General features: G+C 50.3%; 7 protein-coding genes across 7 annotated transcripts; 4 read left to right on the top strand and 3 right to left on the bottom strand.

Annotated features, from left to right (window-relative positions):
- Positions 1–1,218: 1,218 nt before the first annotated feature.
- ACHE_60380A (fungal specific transcription factor domain-containing protein) lies at positions 1,219–3,078 on the top strand (the record flags this gene model as incomplete). The annotated part of the gene is made up of 3 exons (XM_043281548.1): positions 1,219–1,312; positions 1,367–2,570; positions 2,622–3,078. The coding sequence occupies 3 exons, from the start codon at positions 1,219–1,221 to the stop codon at positions 3,076–3,078; spliced, it is 1,755 nt and encodes a 584-aa protein (XP_043139016.1).
- A 148-nt stretch (positions 3,079–3,226) lies between these two features.
- On the bottom strand, positions 3,227–5,011 carry ACHE_60379S (uncharacterized protein; the record flags this gene model as incomplete). Its single annotated transcript, XM_043281547.1, has 2 exons — positions 3,227–4,012; positions 4,064–5,011. 2 exons carry the CDS (start codon positions 5,009–5,011, stop codon positions 3,227–3,229), a joined length of 1,734 nt encoding a protein of 577 aa, XP_043139015.1.
- A 265-nt stretch (positions 5,012–5,276) lies between these two features.
- ACHE_60378A (acyclic terpene utilization AtuA family protein) lies at positions 5,277–6,800 on the top strand (the record flags this gene model as incomplete). Its single annotated transcript, XM_043281546.1, has 5 exons — positions 5,277–5,340; positions 5,398–5,472; positions 5,526–6,345; positions 6,394–6,597; positions 6,650–6,800. The coding sequence occupies 5 exons, from the start codon at positions 5,277–5,279 to the stop codon at positions 6,798–6,800; spliced, it is 1,314 nt and encodes a 437-aa protein (XP_043139014.1).
- Positions 6,801–7,177: 377 nt separating this feature from the next.
- Positions 7,178–7,396, top strand: ACHE_60377A (uncharacterized protein; the record flags this gene model as incomplete). The annotated part of the gene is made up of 1 exon (XM_043281545.1): positions 7,178–7,396. One exon carries the CDS (start codon positions 7,178–7,180, stop codon positions 7,394–7,396), a length of 219 nt encoding a protein of 72 aa, XP_043139013.1.
- Positions 7,397–7,674: 278 nt separating this feature from the next.
- Positions 7,675–8,560, bottom strand: ACHE_60376S (M50 family metallopeptidase; the record flags this gene model as incomplete). Its single annotated transcript, XM_043281544.1, has 3 exons — positions 7,675–7,929; positions 7,981–8,343; positions 8,396–8,560. The coding sequence occupies 3 exons, from the start codon at positions 8,558–8,560 to the stop codon at positions 7,675–7,677; spliced, it is 783 nt and encodes a 260-aa protein (XP_043139012.1).
- Positions 8,561–11,718: 3,158 nt separating this feature from the next.
- ACHE_60375A (putative cell division control protein Cdc25) lies at positions 11,719–15,508 on the top strand (the record flags this gene model as incomplete). Its single annotated transcript, XM_043281543.1, has 3 exons — positions 11,719–14,685; positions 14,740–15,224; positions 15,481–15,508. 3 exons carry the CDS (start codon positions 11,719–11,721, stop codon positions 15,506–15,508), a joined length of 3,480 nt encoding a protein of 1,159 aa, XP_043139011.1.
- Positions 15,509–16,797: 1,289 nt separating this feature from the next.
- RRI1 (Mov34/MPN/PAD-1 family protein) lies at positions 16,798–17,877 on the bottom strand (the record flags this gene model as incomplete). Its single annotated transcript, XM_043281541.1, has 2 exons — positions 16,798–17,777; positions 17,853–17,877. 2 exons carry the CDS (start codon positions 17,875–17,877, stop codon positions 16,798–16,800), a joined length of 1,005 nt encoding a protein of 334 aa, XP_043139010.1.
- Positions 17,878–18,351: the final 474 nt, after the last annotated feature.

Genomic DNA, 18,351 nt, shown 5'->3' with positions numbered 1-18,351 from the left:
ATCCTGTGTGGAACCTGAAAACTAGACTCAAACCACATATTTCAAATGCTCCTCAACAGCAATGGCATAAGCAAGATATGTACCCCCTTTCCAGTGCCCCAAACATCAAAAATCAACTCCCGAGATCGTCATGCTCAATGTGTCCGATATTTGGACTGCCGCCGAAATCCAATGGCAGCCCTCAAACCCCGAGCCCCTTAGCCGGATCGTCGTCAAGAGTATCACCATTAACCAGCAGACCGAAGACGAGAAGAATGCCCTTTAAATAGTTCAATCGATACATCAATCAAAACCCCAGAATCACCATTCGCGCACGAGAACTGATCGACGAGCACATCCTGATGGGAGAGATTGACGAGCGTCCGGCTAAGATTTACTCTTTTCGCTCGACAAAGGGGGTGTTTTAACCGGCTTTTGAGCGTCTCGGTGGACAAGCACCGGTGCGTCTAGCACACCAGTTCTATGCGTAGCAACTGGTGTTCGAACCGCCACTCCGGGAGAATATTGACTGGAAGAAGTTCTGTCGCCGGCCGATCCCTCGTGATGAACAGGCCTAGAAGGAACATCAGGGAGAATTGCTTTTGTATTGATGGAATGAATTGAAATAAATTGACCATTTTCCATTTTCGGAACCGCGGATCCACAACTTCTTTTTTGCCCGAACCGAACCGAGGAGCGTCCGGTTGTTAAATCTGACCACATACCAGCAATCGCAAGAGATTAGCAACGCTCTACAAAAGCCATGGGGACACAGTCCGATAAAACAGTCCGCCGTGCTAAGGTGGGTGTTGCTATCCGCCGGTGTTTCATTCCCCTAACCTAATTTAATACACTAAGGCATGTAATACATGCCGGCGGAAGAAAGTAAAGTGCGATGGGAAACGGCCTATCTGTTCTTCATGTAATACGTTCAACCTATCATGTACTTTCCAAGACGCTGTGAGGCAGTCGAATCGCTCGAGCTCGTATGTCTTACCGCTCATTTCTCAAGGTGTCAGAGCTAACGAGCTTGTTTGCAGAGCGTACACCGAAGATCTAGAGCGCCGGGTCAAGAGCTTGGAGCAGCAATTGCAGCAACAGGTCCGCTTGGGGCGTGAAGCTCAAAAGAATGCAGATTCCCAGGAGCTGGCCTCAATAAGTACTGCTGCGACCGCCATAACTAGCCGTGAACGTAATAGTTATGATGCTACAGGAAATACCTGTGAAGGACTTGGTCAGATGCTAGAAGAAGGTGATTCTAGTCCGGATGGCGACGGAATTGATCAAGCCTCTAGTGTTGTTGAGTCTAATGATGGCAAAATGCGATTCTTCGGTAGGTTCAATTTGCCAGGATCTTAGGACCGCTGCCAAAGCTGACACAAATTAGGAGCATCTTCCGGATTTTGTGCACCTTTTTCCGCTCGTGAAGCTGACGAACAGGAAAGCAAGGTCTGGACAGCGGCATGGCGCACAGCAACACAGCAGAATGCTAGTCGATGGCAGCTGACAAGCTGGATTCCTCGCACGTTACAAGATGGGTTCGACCAGCGCATCTTCCAGCCTTTACCATCCAAGCAAACGGCAGTTCAGCTGGTAGAGGAATTTTTCGCAACCTTCAACCAAGCAACCCCACTATTTGACGAGTCATCCGTCAAGAACCTACTCGAGAGACAATTCTCCTGGAACCCCGACGACAGCCCTTCGTGGTGGGTGTCGCTCAACATCGTCCTGGCCTTTTCGTATAGAGAAAGAGCCCATGCATCTCCAGACGCAAGCAACAACTGGCAATTATGCTTCGGACACGTCCGCAACGCAATGAATGCCGTGGTCGAGCTGTTCATGCGCAATACAGACCTCCTAGCTGTCCAGGGGATACTAGGATTGGCTCTGTTTTTCCAAGGCACGCCAAATTCGCAAGCACTCTTTATGCTTGCAGCTGCCGCGATGCGCTTGTCGCATTCTATGGGGCTGCACAGAAATAACACTTTACGATTGACGGCGTCGCAAATCGAACAACGGCGTAGGACATACTGGATTGCGTTCATCTTAGATGCAGATATCTCCCTTCGAGTTGGCCGTCCGCCGATTCAAGATTTGGAGGATTATGACACACCTTTACCCGCTGAAGTTCCTCATGACAGAAAGGGTATCATCTGTCTCGAGGGGATTGAGATGAACTTTTTCCTTCTCCTTGCGCAGTTTGCTCTGGTCCAACGGCGTCTCTATAGAAGCCTCTACACGGTAGCCGTGCATCGACAATTTCGAGTGAATATAATAGGCGAAGTCAAAGCCTGTGAAAGAGCGCTCCAGGAATGGAAGGACTCAATTCCTCTTCCCATGCAGCCTCAGCGCGCATTCGTTGTTGTCGCACCCGACTACTTCCTACAGCATCTCCTACGGTTACACTTTGCATACCATTTCTGCTACGCCAACCTGCACCAGGTGTGCATGCTCAGGGGCCAGACTGAGATATCCACAAGCCGAGGTGCTGGAGAAGGGATTAATTCGACTATTGTGCAGTCACTTGAATCAGCACGGTCTGCTGTCGAGTTACTGAGCTATATTTGCTTGTTAGGATCTACATATGAGTGGTAAGTCTTTACCCCTATAGTAACCATTGACCCTAGCTAATGCGTCAACAGGAACGTGCTTTACTTCCCCGCAACAGCTTCAGTGGCACTAGCCCTACATATAATGGTATACCGGAATCACCAACATGCCCAAGCAGATCTTTCCGCTGTTCGTGAGACTGTCGATTTTCTCTCCGATGTATCGTCCCGGGAGCCAGGTACTTACGTTGATTATATCCTGGGTGTATGCTCTGATTTACAAAGTGCTGCTGCGCGGGCTCTTACACGGGGCCAGACTGGTCATTCCCAGGAGACATCCGTAGATGACAGTAACGGTAGGGATAAGCGCAAGGATATAAGCAGCCATGTGGATATTACGGCTTCTACAGCGGGCTTTATAAATGACGGTCCTGCGAGCAATCTTGCGAATGGAGCCTTTGAGAACGCGGATTTTGGGGCTCTGGATGACTTGGCTGTGAACTGGCAATGGTCAATGTCTCCGTTTTGGAACTGGCAGGATTCGAATTGATAGCATGTGAACAAAGAATGAATATTATTAACTTCTGAATGACCGTACACGTATATTAATATAGCAACCCGGTATGAACAAGAGCTCATCATTTTTTATATATTATGGAATTCCTTATCCAGAATTATTCATGATAGCAGTTGCCGATTTATAACCAACTGATACCCCGATCATGATAACAATGCGGCACAGGGGGACTCGTCCACTTCGGCGTCGCCTCCTCAACCCCAAGCCTCACAACCGGTTTCAGTAATGTCTGCCTCCCCCAAGGCCCCTCCTCGAAGGTTGTCATCAACGATGAATCCTCATCCAAGTACCCCGGAAGCCCCTTCTTCCATCCCAGAACCACATTGACCAAGACCTCCGAGACATACTGATCAGGCGTGATTTCCTTGAACCCGCACCGCTCATTTGTCTCCTTTACAACTTCAGGAGGATACAACCCAACCTCCTTCTCCAATGCAATCGTATCAGCCGCAACCAACGAGCTGGTAACCTTGTACGACCCGCCCTTAACCGCCCTCTCTCTCAGAGCAATCATCCCCGCCAACGCACCAACCAGTCCAGTTATCATATCAGAAATCGGCAGCGGTGGCAACACACTCTTCCCTTCCTTATACCCCTGGGACCTCCCCATAACATACGAACTACCCGACGCAGCGTCACCAATCTGCTGCCATCCGGGACGTTCGTGAAACGGGCCATTGGGGCCGTAGCAGTTCTCGTCAATGTAGATCATGCCCTTATTGCGTTTTGCGGCGATTTCGAGCATGTTCTTAAGACCGAGGCCTTTGCGGTCGAGCGTGCCAGGGCGGAAGCCTTGGAGGAAAATGTCGGCTTCGGAGACGAGCTCGAAAAGGCGAGACATGTCCGAAGAGTTGGCGATGTCGAGGTCTATGGTTCGTTTTCCGGCGTTGAGGGTAAGTTGCAGTACCTGTTGACAATGTTAGCCCTTAAAAACGTGGGAGGGGTGAGAGGGACGTACGTTGAGATCTGCAAGTCTGCTGCAATTCACTCTGATGACATCCGCCCCGTAAGACGCAAGCATGCACCCGCACTGCGGACCCGCGATAATGCGCACCATCTCCAGCACCTTGACACCCGCCAGCGGTCTCCGATCAGCGCTAGGCAACGACAGCGGCACAGGTGGCGTAGGGCTAGTATATGTCTCCTGAGAAACATTCACCAACGGATGCTCTGCCAACCGCTTCCCAAACTCCGTTTTCCTCCACCCTTCCGGCGAGTAACAGATACTTCCGCAGAGGCCGTGACGTACGTTGTGCATCTCGAGCTCATCGGGACTCCATTGGCGGACGTGTCCCTGGATGTAGTCGTAGTACCCCTGGGGCGTGTCGAAGGTGACGTCGGGGTTGATACCCATTGTTCGAAGGGCCGTGTTCGCGTCTAATGACCCGTGTAACTGGTACCAAACGCGGGGGTCTTTGGTCTGATAGATTGCCGTCGCCCGGCTGGAAATACCCTTACCAAAACCGTGTTCGAAGTCTTGCTCAAATAAGTTGTCCATTTTCTTCGATGCTCCCAGGGCCATGAGATCAGACCCGTTAATATACGTCGTGAACACAGACCCAAGCCAGATACCCGCATGATCGGTATCGACCTTGACATTGTTTTCCGTAACAGGTTTCCCATCGCGAAGTTCGAGAAGCTCATTCGCCACAAGACCGGCCATACCGTGCAAAGCGGCCGCCACGACGGGTGCTTTGATCGGTCCTGGGATCATAGGATCCGGACGACCTTCAAATTGAACGGTGTTCCATGCTGCTTTGTCCTTTGTAAAGCCGGGTGTTCCCAAGGCGAGGAGTTCAAATACCCGACGAGCATCTTCGGGGACTGGTAGGGGGGTTTTGTCGATGAAGGTTCCGGGGCCGTAGATCTCGTCTCCGGGGACGGTTTCGTGCATTTCTCGGCGCATATTGATCAACAAAGGATCAGCAGGAATTGATGAAAATTAATCGAGTAAACGAGTTATAACCCCCTCTTATAGACGGGCAAAATTGTAGGTATACACTAGTTCGGAGAATGCGTTTCCACGTCCCCGTGGAGTTTATGTTCCGTGGTCCGCGGGGATCGTTTCCCCTCAATTCTATACCGACCTTCCTGTATGGAGCAAAAACCTCGGTCCCCGCAGTATAAGTAACCGAATGATTCTTCATTTAGTCTGCATTGGACCACAGAACATGTCGCAGTCTAGCACTAACAACACACGGCCGGTAAGAGTGGCCAATTGCTCTGGTTATCATGGTGAGTAGTCTTCAATGTCGCATCGCATGTCCGATGTTTGCTAATCACGTATAATAGGCGACCCAGCAGAAGAAATGTACCGGCAGGCGACGTTGGGAGACGTCGATTTCATCACCGGGGATTATCTCGCAGGTGAATCTGCGCAATCCCGATACTTGCATATGCGCTGCTGATACGCTGTGCAGAGGTCAATCTGGCCAACAACGCCCAGGCATGGAGGGATGGGACACATCCCGGGTACGAAGAAACTGCCTGGGAAGGCCTCCAACAAACAATCGAAGTCATCGCGCAGAAGCATATCCGAGTCATAATCAATGGCGGTGCTCTGAACCCCAAGGGTCTTGCGTGGAAAACCCGGCTTCTGGTCAACGAGAAGAATCTCGATCTTCGCGTCGCATACTTATCCGGCGATGATCTTTACCCTCTTGTCGGACCCAATATGCCTTCCACTAAAGAGGAACTCCAGCATCTGGACTCCAGCAATTCATCTGCAGTGCCGTCCGAACTGACATATGCCTTTCTGAACAACCCTGATGCAAAACCAGTTCCCATGGTTTCTGCACATGCATACCTAGGTGCCCGCGGAATTGTGGACGGCTTGCGCCGTGGAGCTGATATCATCATCTGTGGTCGTGTAGCTGATGCCAGCCCGGTGATCGCTGCCGCTTGGTTCTGGCATAACTGGTCCGAAACGGATTATGACCAGCTTGCAGGGTCCCTTATCGCGGGTCATTTGATTGAATGCTCCGCGTATGTGACTGGTGGTAATTTCGCGGGTTTCGACAGCTATTCGTTGGATGATCTTGTTGTGCCGGGCTTTCCTATCGCCGAGATTGCTGCAGATGGGACTTGCGTTGTTACTAAGCATTCTAATACACAGGGCATGGTTAATGTTGATACGGTTCGCTGCCAGTTTTTGTATGAGCTGCAGGGGAATACGTACCTTAACAGTGATGTGAGCGCCTATATTGGTGACATTGTCGTCGAGGATGCGGGCAAAGATAGGTAAGGAATGCTGTTTCTCGTTTTTGCTCCGGTGCTGACAGAAAGTAGGGTGCATGTATCTGGCATTCGAGGATCACCACCACCTTCAACCACGAAGCTCGCAGTCTTCTACCACGGAGGATATGAAGCCCAGATCCTTCTCAACGCAACAGGATACGCGACAGCGAAGAAATGGGATCTTCTCGAGAAGCAGATCCGCCATTTCCTTACAGAGAACGTGAAGAACAACCTCGAGACACTGGAATTCCAACGGTAACCTCGCCTTTCTGCCCCATTTCTTATACCCTTGCTGAGACTGTATCAGCATCGGAGTCCCAGCACAGAACCCAGCTTCCCAGGCGGCGAGCACCACCTATCTTCGTATATTCATCACCTCTCGCTCCGAGACCTCCGTGCTGTCAGTGTCGAAGGTCATGAGAGATATCGCCTTGAAGCACTTCTCTGGTATGCTTTAGTCCAACATCTTCGTATACGGACATAGTTGACCAACAGGCTTTCACTCATCAATGGACTTCCGCACTGCCATCCCCCGCCCCTTCCTCGCCTACTACCCAGCACTCATCAGCCAATCTTCCATCCACGAAAAAATCAACTTCACCAGCCCTAACACCAACACCATCCAATCCTTCCCCACCGGCCATCCCCCCCAATACTCCGCTCCCCCTACCCCCGCGACAACTACAACCCCACAAACCCCCAACCACTCACCGGCCCAACCAAACCTCTCCGTATAGGCGACATTGTTCTCGGCCGCTCCGGCGACAAAGGCGGAAACCTAAACGTCGGATTCTTCCCTAGGAACCCGGCTCACTGGCCGTGGTTAAGGTCGTTTATGACGAGGGAGCGGATGCGTGAGCTTATTGGGGAGGACTGGAAGAAGGGGTTCTTTATTGAGAGGGTTGAGTTTGAGGGGATTAGGGCTGTGCATTTTGTAATTTATGGGATTTTGGGGAGGGGAGTTAGTAGTTCGAGTCGGTTGGATGGGTTTGGGAAGGGGTTTGTGGATTATGTTCGGGATAAGGTTGTCGGGGTGCCGGTTGGGTTGGTGTAGGTGGTTGTGGTGGTTATGGCGGCATGTAGTTTGTCATGATGATCGTGATCCATTGTCTTAACAGTCAGATGCAGGCTATTGAATGGTGAGGGTTGAGAAATGTCATATACACAGGTGCTTGAGCTCTACGGAGTACAAGGGTCCTCGATCAGGTACTATTATTGCCTTCGCTGATTTATACTTTGGATTAATGTATAGTCAACAGAGCTGGTATAGGAATTGAGACGAAACATGATCCATAACTACAAACTTTTCATAACATCATCAAACCAGCATGATCACCGGGTGGGTAGAAACTTCTCCGAAGCAGACTGCTGTTCGCTGAAAGACTGCGGGAATGCAGCTATGCCAGCAATGATTCCCACGGCCATGAAAGCCAAAGAGATGAACGACCAGATGATACCCCAGCACCGGGATGAGCCACCATATCTCTCAGCGAAGACGCTGGCATCAGAAGTATTCACCTTGCGAATGATGAGATCGTCACAGATATCCCAAACACTGTACAATGCTGACATTACGCCGATGAAGAGCTAAACTCATTAGTTCCGCGCCGTCAAAATGCAGGAAGAAGGTGCACTTACCACCACCCATCTCAACGCCTCCCCATGCGCAATAAACCAACAAGCCACCAACAAGCCAACCGCAAGCAAAACCGTAACAATGGTCAACCAATCCCTCCGCGCCCACCAGAGCGTGAGCAGAAAACAAACGCCCAGCACAATACTAGCGACCTTGCTCGCGACAATATCGAAACCAGCGAAAATCAACAGCGCACCGATAATCGAAGAACCGAGGTAGCCGGCGGGGAGTGTGACTGCAGACATCCCGCCTTGCATGTGAGTGACTCCACCTTCGTGGGGATCGAGGGAGATGGACTTGACTCGCCCACCGGTGCAGCAGGCGGTTATGGCATGGCCGAATTCGTGGAAGGCGATGACCAGCATCTGTTTTATTGGTATTTTGCATGATTAAAGGAGAAAGCGGCGGGAAACTCACCTTAAAAGGCCACAAAGACCAGCGCACATACGGCAAGTTCCAAAGCAGTGCGATTGCGACGACATAGGCAGCCATCACCCCTAGAGTGACGGCCTGAGTATGGTTGACAGTGAGATCGCGCTTAAGCAAGTGGTTTGCCAGCGTTGGTTCCGATAAAGGAGCCATATTGAAATTCTTGCATTTGTCAGAACTTCGAAGAAAAAAAAATATAAAATGGTAGGGCTGAAGAAATACTTATTTATGGCAGGCACAAGTGGTTGGGCTACGCGGCCGTTTCGCATGCCGTTCCACTGCGCCTCAATAAACATGCCTGATTGGGGCTAGTGCGGTGGCTGGTGGACCTATATTTAGCTGTTAGGCGTTGTGGTGGGGAATCACGTGGTTATCTTGATAAGATCGTGAAAGGCTGTTAGTATTAAAGAATTCTGTGCCCGGGGTATTTTGTGGGTATTGCCAGGGGTTGGGAGGTTATTTGGACGTGTCTTGTTCGAATACATTAGCATGAAATAATAGATATTCAGGTGTATAACCGCCGTACTCTGGTTGAGGTTACCGTTCAAGGGTCTCTGTAGCTTATTGCCCGCAGCATCTTCGCTTTAAATAGTAACCTTCCGTCTTTTAGCAGAATAGAAGGGAATGGTATAGATGCAAATTAATGTTTACCTAGGAAGACTACTGTTTTGCATTAATTTCCTGATAGCCACCAGGGTATATGAAAGCCTCGGACTACGCAAAGTGAGATATATATTCCTGGACTACCACACTTATAACGATATTGAAGACTGCCACATTAAAGACCTCCAATACATGACAATGCCCCGCTTACTGAGATAATTATATTCTGGACTAGACACGAACATGAAGAGCACAGTCTCGCGATACTGGGCTCAGGTAGGGCCAGACCGTTCTACACATATGACTGGCGCTTGTAATGACTTAGTGAATTCCGCGACGACTAGTAATGACAGGCTGACAATGGTATATCAAGCTCATTAATAGTGTGTTCTTGCAAGAAGAGTCATGGTATGTTGCTGTTCCTCGTGATGCAGTCTCTTTTGCAAAATTGGTGTTACCAGAGCACAAAGACAGCCTGCAGCATAGAACTATCGTATATACTATCTATCGATTGGCACTAAAACCTTAAGGTTATTCGTGTTATACAAGAAGCCATAATGACCTAACAAAGGAACAGACTTGATATTATCAGTAATCAGGGCAACACGGCAGGAATTATGGAGAGTGAGGTCAAAGACCCTGAATAAGGAGTAAAATTAGGAGGACATCCAAAAGATGGGTTCAGACTCCGAACGTTAGGACAAGGGGCATCCAGCATTAACCAGCCGAAATATCGCCGTCATTAGACATCAACGCAATGACCATCGGATACGCCTGAGTAGGGCTATCACAAGACATGATGTCAGTATGGAGCCGAGCCACTCAGTACGCAAGCGCGCGCGTGAGAAACCAGAAACGGGGCGGACGTTGAAACACAAGCAGAGACATGTGCATTTCCGACAGGGTCCAGACTGCGGACAAAAGGACGAATGGAGAATTCTGACTCGTTCATGGCCCCGGATTGGACAGTGCTCGATGTCTGTGATGTGGATATGGTCTGTGATGCGTGATGCGAATGACGCAAACCGATAGCTCCGATGTATGTACGCAGTACTCGTACGACAAAGATGTACCTGCAAGAACTCTAAAGAGGAGAATGGCCGCTTCCGATATGACGACAGGCCCGAGGAGAAAGGAGAATTGACCCGAGCTAGGGTATACTCTGGGTAGTGCAGAGTATATCGGAGCAGGTATTGGACTGCGCGAGTCAACAGCGTCCCCTGAATGATCTACGAGCAAGCACTCGGTCCCATTGGCGGTTTGGGATCTTCCATAGTTTGGCTAGTTGAAGTAACAGTAACAGAAGAATCAACGGCGGATGATCATAAGTTCAAATTGATCCCGACGATTTGGTCTGACGTGTTTCTTCCGGCAGATGCATCGAGTACATGCATGCGCATATGTACTTTGACGAGGCTGAGTACGGAGTACAAGTACTTTGATAGATCTGATGGGAATGTGATAGATGGTCACACACAAAGTACAGAGTATTCGTAGACACTCTATTCCCGACAGTAACAGAGTACTTACTACTTTGTCTCCTCTGACCAAAATAGATGTTTATTGTGGGCGTCAACTGGTAATGTTCGATAATTACCATCCCGTACCAAGCTGCCCAATCACAGACCATGCGGGATGCTCCATCAAGTGGACGGGCCATGGACCGGTATTAGATACCCCTATTCTGTATCGACTCATATAAAAGCCCTATGAAGAAAGTTTCCCAGGAATTATTGACGCGGTCCCGGTAGAGAATTAGTGCTCGGGGAAGCGCATCCGGTGGGATTCAATTGGATTCTATCGAGGCGAGATCGAATCACAGCGAGGCTAATAAGAAGAAACCACTCGTGCGGGATTTGGATGTTGGTAATGGTGTATTGTCAGTACTGTATTGTATAGGCCCTGGCTATTCTGTACATAGAGAACAGAGATAAATAAAGGTAAGGCTTATTAGAACCGAAGGTAATTATTGATGAAATATGAGACAGTAGTTCTCGTCTTTTTTATCCGATTATCCCAGTGTCCTTGTAGTGGCAGAAATGGTAATACCGATACCGTCATCCCACCTCCTGTTTTATTTCCCCCCTTCAGCGTTGACCACCTCTCACTCTCCACCACCACTCCTCTACTCTCGCATCCACCCTCTCTCTTTTTGACTTTCATTCTCTCTTCATTATTTTTTTTTCTTCTTTTCTTCTAATATCGTTTCTGTCTTTATTTTTCGTTCTTCATTCTTTTTGCCTACGCGATACTCCGTCTGGCACGCTGCAACCGGGTGCCACCACTTCTTCAACTCGCGATAGCCTCACTGATCTCCCCCTAAATTTACCTTGAACTGACTTCCCTCCTATTGAATCCTTTCACCCGGCCTTTCAGCTGATATCCTCCTTTGAGAAATGCTACAGACACCTCTATAAATTCGTCCAATCTTGTTGATCCACGAGGAGCGTTGAGGAAAGTCGGTCAGCTGCCGGTCAACAAAGGAACCGCTCTCTCCATCGCCGTGACACGGACACATCCACACCATCCACATCCTCACACACAGACCGATGGCAGACGCCCGGTAGATCTGCGCATTGATTGCCGCGGCTGATATTTTGCTTATGCGACCGTTTTTCGACTCTTCATCACTTTCGCGCAGTTTATATTCCCCCACCCGATTAATCCTTCTACCGTAATCTCTAAGAAAGGGAACAATCATTGTCAGAATGAAGTACACCAATGCTCGGGGCTTTTCGCCAAGCCCAGAACCCCCACCGGCTCTGTTCGTACGGGCCATGTACGATTATGATGCAGACGACCACACCAGTCTTAGTTTCCGGCGAGGTGATATTATCCAGGTTCTCAACCAGCTCGAGACCGGCTGGTGGGACGGTGTCATCAATGGCAAGGTTCGAGGCTGGTTTCCTAGCAATTACTGTTCAGTCGAAAACGAGATGAGTGAACTGGATGACGAGAACTCGCACGCCCACGAAGAAGCGGACATGAGTGCCACCGAATCAGGCATGGAGGAGGCCGACGAGGACCAAGATGAGGACGATGCCGACTCAACCGGGAACCCGCGCGATTCGCAGCCGATTTTGCCCATTGAGGGTGTTGGTGGTGCTTCCAGCGAGCAGGAAGAGGCCGCCTTTTGGATTCCCCAGGCCACACCAGATGGTCGTCTGTTCTATTTTAACACTCTCACTGGCTACAGTACCATGGAGTTGCCGTTTGAGAATCCTATGGTGACTGATGAGTCTGGTCCGCACGACCGCACGAACTTCTCCGTGCCTGACCAGTCCCGTCCACCGCCAGAGATGATGGCACGTGGTTTTGAGCGCGACGAGGATGACTACGATGGTTCCGCATCTGAAGCGGAGGGTGAATCTTTATTGTTGGCTTCTCACGACTCCATGTCGCGCAGACGCCGTTCTTTTATTGATGGCGTGTCTCCCGCCACCTCCATGGACTCGTTGCATCCTCCGTCGGCCGCCAAATCCATCAATGGCGCCAGTCGCAACAGCCCCCAGAAGGGTTATGGTATTGCGACCTCCACCAACAACTACTCTGGCCTAGACCAGTTCCCTCGACTCTCGATTTCGGTCGATGCTCGACCACGCTTTGCAGACGACGGTTATTCGCACCTCACCTGGCCGCTACTGGTCGATAACATGCGTCACGCTATTGACGCCTATCGACAAGCACTTCTCAATGGCGACCGCTCGGAGTATGTGAGACGAGCTGAAGATATCTCGGATCACCTTCGCATGCTGCTGGCCGCAGGATCGGACACTACGGACAACCACTCAGGAAACCCGTCTATCATCTCGACGAACAAGGCCTTGTACCCCCACTTCCGGGATATGATGTCCAAATTCTCCAAGCTGGTTCTCTCTTCGCATATTGCGGCGGCTGATTGGCCTGGCCCAGATTCCGTTAACAAATGCCTTCAGGAGGCTGATGGTGTCCTGCATGGTGTTTACGGCTATGTTGACGTAGCACGTCAGCAGCGGGGAGACTCGATCAATCGCATCGTTCCCGGTTTCATGATGGGTACTGGCTCTGGCGGTTTCTGGCAGAACAATGGGGTTTCTGTGAGCGAGTCCGGTCCTACCTCTTTCTTGGACCAGGACGGTAGTGATGCTCGAGTGGAGCCATCCGTGACCCTTGATGCGGCGCATCTAGATCATATTGACATCCTCCGTCGGTCTTTTGTTGGCAGTATCCGTCGACTCGAGGAGCGATTGACCCTTAGTCAGAGGAAGGTTGTGACTGCCACAGAGCAGCAATCCATTGGCGAATCAGTCGCTGCCGCCGCAATCAAGGTTGTGGAGCAATTCCGTCCCTGGCTCTCTGCGGTCGAGTCGTGTAACCTAGCACCCTTGGGTTCTAGCTACCAAAGCAATCCGCAATTGGTAGACTTTAGCTTACAGAAACAGAGAGTCTACGATGCCATTGCGGATTTTGTTCTGGGCTGCCAAGCCGTATCCGCGCCACTGGGTGATGAGTGGGCGGAGCTGCGTGGTGATTCGCTCGAAGATCGCCTGACTGCTGTCCGGAGCATCTCCAGACAACTCGAAAACTTCGTTTCGCAGATCGGATTCTCGCTGTCGCTGCTTCTCGAGCAGGTTCCCGAGCCGACTTCGACCCTCCGCAGCGACAGTCGCCTGGGTGGCGGGAATGAGCCTTTCATGGGCAATGGCGTGCGTAGCCGGGCCAACTCGCAGGCAAATGTCCACCAATCGGCGTTTCCGATAGACGATGGCTCTGAGAAGGTGCGGCGCAATAGGGACAAAGCCCAGAGATTTTTTGGCCAAGCTCCGCCGGCCGCAATCCCTCGCGAACCGATTCGTGAGCCCGCCAGCGCACCAGAAGAAACTCCTTGGTTCTTGAAGATAGACCATGAGGGTGAAGTATTCTACGACACCAAGAACGATGTGCCAACATTGAAGTGCGGAACTCTGGCTGGATTGGTCGAGCATCTGACTCGCCATGACAAACTGGACGCGTCATTCAACAACACGTTCCTTCTCACCTATCGTTCGTTTACGTCCGCTTCCGAACTTTTCGAGATGATGGTGCAACGCTTTAACATTCAGCCCCCATTTGGCTTGAATGACGAGGAGATGCAGCTTTGGGTTGACAGAAAGCAGAAGCCGATTCGCTTCCGTGTGGTCAACATCATGAAGAGCTGGTTCGAGCATTTCTGGACGGAACCGAATGACGACTTCAACATGGATATCCTACGCCGCGTTCATGCCTTCACGAAGGATTCCATCACTACTACCAAGACCCCTGGTTCGCCTCAACTGATGTCGGTCATTGAGCAGCGCTTGCGTGGTCAGGATACCACCGCGAAACGGTTAGTCCCGACGCAGGCCACCGCTGCTCCGACTCCGATTATCCCCAAGAACATGAAGAAGCTGAAATTCTTGGACATTGACCCCACGGAATTTGCTCGTCAACTCACTATTATCGAGTCGCGTCTCTATTCCAAGATTCGGCCGACTGAGTGTTTGAACAAAACGTGGCAGAAGAAGATCGCGACCAATGAGGCGGAGCCTGCTGCTAATGTCAAGTCTCTGATTCTCCATTCGAATCAGTTGACCAACTGGGTGGCAGAGATGATTCTCACGCAAACTGATGTCAAGAAGCGTGTGGTGGTGATCAAGCACTTCATCACCGTTGCAGATGTACTAGCTTTCTTGTCCCCGTTTATTGGTATATGATTGCTGACAGATTCCTAGAAATGCCGTCAATTCAACAACTTCTCTACATTGACCTCCATCATCTCTGCTCTCGGAACGGCGCCTATTCATCGTCTTGGTCGGACATGGTCCCAGGTCAGCGGTCGTACGTCTGCTGTTCTCGAACAGATGCGCAGACTTATGGCAAGCACGAAGAACTTTGGCGAGTATCGTGAGACATTGCATCTTGCTAACCCGCCCTGCATTCCGTTCTTCGGTGTGTACTTGACCGACTTGACTTTCATTGAGGATGGTATTCCATCTCTCACGCCTTCGGAATTGATCAACTTCAACAAGCGCGCCAAGACAGCTGAAGTCATCCGAGACATTCAACAATACCAGAACATCCCGTATCTGTTGACGGCAGTACCTGAGCTGCAGGACTACATTCTTAGCAATTTACAAGCGGCGGGCGATGTGCATGATATGTACGACCGGAGTCTTGAGCTGGAACCTCGAGAGCGCGAGGATGAGAAGATCGCAAGGTACGCTACTATCGGTGGTAGAGACATGGGTAGCTTGATCATCGCGAGTATGGCCCTGCCAGGCCGGTGATCAGCGCCCTAATCTCTGTTGCTCCCCCCCCCCCCTCTTTTCTTTTTTCATTCAAAGATACTGAGAGGTTTTAACTCGCTGAGCGATATCCACACCTCTTTACGGAAATTTTCTATTCCTCGTTTATAAGCTCCGATTCGTTGAAAGGATACTAGAGACTAACCCTTGGCACTTTGTCTTGCGTAGACTATTGTCTGAGTCCGGGTTCCTGTAAAGCGATCAATGCGTTATACCCCACGAGAGCTTTATTAAGATGCTATTCCACATTCTCGTCAGCCTGCCAACGCGCTGCATTTGCTACGGAATCACCGAGGTTATCGCCACATCCCACGGCAAGCCGAGACAAGATTGATCTCGATCAGCCTATCGTGTGTGTCCGAAGCATTTAGCGGCTGTGATTGGTGATGGGCGAGAATCCTGGGCGCTTAGTCGGAGAGGCGATCGGCAACTACTGTCCCCGTCCTGGAGGGAAGTAGGAATGACTCGTCGCATTTAGATGGTCATTCGCTCGGAATTTCCGACGCTATTTGTCGGATCGCTGATCCATTTTCGTCGGCTCGTCCCATATTTGGCCCGCTGTCGTGACAATCGCTCCACGTTCTTCGGCTCGGCCGTGGTCTCGTGGTGTCCAATTCCGATTTGGCCCACTGTGATCTTGATTCAGGTCGGTAATTGTTTCCATTTCTGGCTCACTGCCGTCCTAGCTGCTGTTGGACACCGATTGCAAGTGGACGAGCCAGGCGGCATCCGTCTATGATTAATGATTCCCCACAGAGTTGGGCTACCATTCTACGCATGACATTCCTTTTCTTCCAATCAAATCCGGCTTGATTGTTTATTTACTTCTGAAGCTAAACAACCGTCGACGCTTGACATGACTGTGTTGCCACTTCGCAGCCCACAATGGCTTCATGTGACAAATGATTGGTTTGGATAAATGCTACATACTAATGTGTCTTAAGGGCGTCGTTCAATATACCCCCCTCCTTTCAGAATTGTGCCGATCCTTTTGTGTTATATTTTCTTTTTTCTTTTTTTTCATCTGGACATCAACTGACATCCCGCGTTACGATGTGGGATTGGACATACTCGTTTGATATCCCTGCACATATCACTCCTATGCTGTACACATTTTTACCGCGGTCTGTCATTTGTTTACTTTTGTCTGTCCTTGTGCATCCTATGGGTTTTATTTTCCGATTATGGTCTTGTCATGACATGTGCTACTTTGCTAGCATTTCTTTTCTTGTCTGTATCTATCTCAGGTCTATCATGATTGATTATATCCTGGTCCTTTTGATACTCTACTTTGGTTTGTCTGGTTTGGGTTAGGGTTGTGAATATCATACTATTTTGCAACAATTATTCCATTCTATATTGAATAGTGTAGGCGTAGTATGAAGAAACATATCATCATAATGTTGGAATCAAAATTCGTGAGCGAAAGGAATTTTCATGTAATCATTCTCATATCTCATTCCAATCAGACTGAAGTCCACGCAATCAAGTCTCTGTCTTCGTCGGCTTCTCCTCAACCCCTTGGAAGAGCTTCATTTTCACCTCAGCGGCTAACAACCCCTTCACCTCCTCTGAGACAATGCGCTGGCCATCCCTCACAACCTTATCCAACTGTTGGTCCTGGCTCGAGCTAACCCCGCCTCTCGAACCACTGTTCTCGATCCCCCTCGCGGCCCGCTTGGCCTTCTGACTCAGATCCATCATCTGCTTACTTCCGTAGTCGCGGGTGGTGAAGAGAGGACTCTGGCTGAGCGTAGCGACCCAGTATTTGTTCCAGAGCAGTGAGAGCAGTTCGGTGTCAAGCGTGCTCTTAAAATGCGACACTTCAAGCCCGTAGTACTGCGCAGCGTGCGCGCCAAAATCCTCCACCTTATTCAACGGAATAGCCTGATACTCATCATCCTCATCCCCCATCTTCGGCGGCGTATAGTCCTTAGGAAATGTCCGGAAGGCACCAATATCGACCTTGCCCGCCGAAATAGTTCGTTCTGGATCGATGACCACGGCGACGAATGGCCCACTCAATTGCTGCATATCCTGCGTCATCACATCAATCCCCGACAACCAACAGCCATACCCTGGATGACTATGATACCACCCCACCGCATTCTCCATTCTCCCCGCATCCCGACACGACTGCAAATACCCCACCATATACTCATTCGCCTCATCCTGTGCGTTAACACGAGTCTCCGTCCCCTCAACCGGTAACCGAAAGGCATCCGTCACCACGAATGTGTTGGGCAGGATGTACCCCTGCATTAGGCCCATGACTTCGAGCGAGCCGCCGGAGCGCGCGTGCATGGTCATTTTTAAGAGGGCGACGGCGGAGATGCGGATGTGTTTGAAGTAGTGCGGGTCTTTGGCCCACGGGCGGGAGGCATTGAGGGACTTGTGGGTTTCTTCATCGTATTGATAGAGGGCGTCGCGGGTGGGGTCGAAGAGGGCGATGGTGTTTTCGAGTTCTGTTGTACTTGGTTAGCCGGCGTCATCTGAAGTGGATTGTTTGCTAGATGAATTATCGGTTTGGGTGGTCGTACCCCATGATTTTTGTGCTGTATCCATAATGGTGGCTTGTAATAGAGAATGTATTTCCCTGTTTCTATTAAAGTATTCCTGGGTATCAAGCCAATCGAATAGGTGGATGATGATGAATGAAGCTATCCAAGTCGTTATCGAGATATATAAAGGCGGTGACCACAGTCCGGCAGAAACAAGCGGTCACATTGCTGACTCAGCCGTTACCGCAGCGACCTCCAAACCCCCCAAACAGCGACCGGAAGCGGCAAGTGCGCAGGTTATTATTCCCTCTTTTCCCCTCAGAGCCTCACCTCCTCTCTGTCTATCACTTCGATCCCACTTTCTTCGCCTTTCTTCCTTGCATGATTTGCGCCGGCTGTTTCCGGTCTCACTCACATACACCGCTGCAGGTGGGAACATTACTCCGCTGCACTGTGTGTTGGTTTTCGGATTTCTTGCGCGCGCGCTCCGTGACTTCGATCCCCCGCCCTGTTTTGGTTCCATCCTTCGCTTCCTCGT

The sequence above is a fragment of the Aspergillus chevalieri genome, chromosome 6, assembly GCF_016861735.1.
Source record: "Aspergillus chevalieri M1 DNA, chromosome 6, nearly complete sequence".
Taxonomy (NCBI): domain Eukaryota; kingdom Fungi; phylum Ascomycota; class Eurotiomycetes; order Eurotiales; family Aspergillaceae; genus Aspergillus; species Aspergillus chevalieri.
The sequence above is the reverse complement of the archived record's forward strand: the minus strand, read 5'-3'. Positions and strand labels throughout refer to the sequence as shown.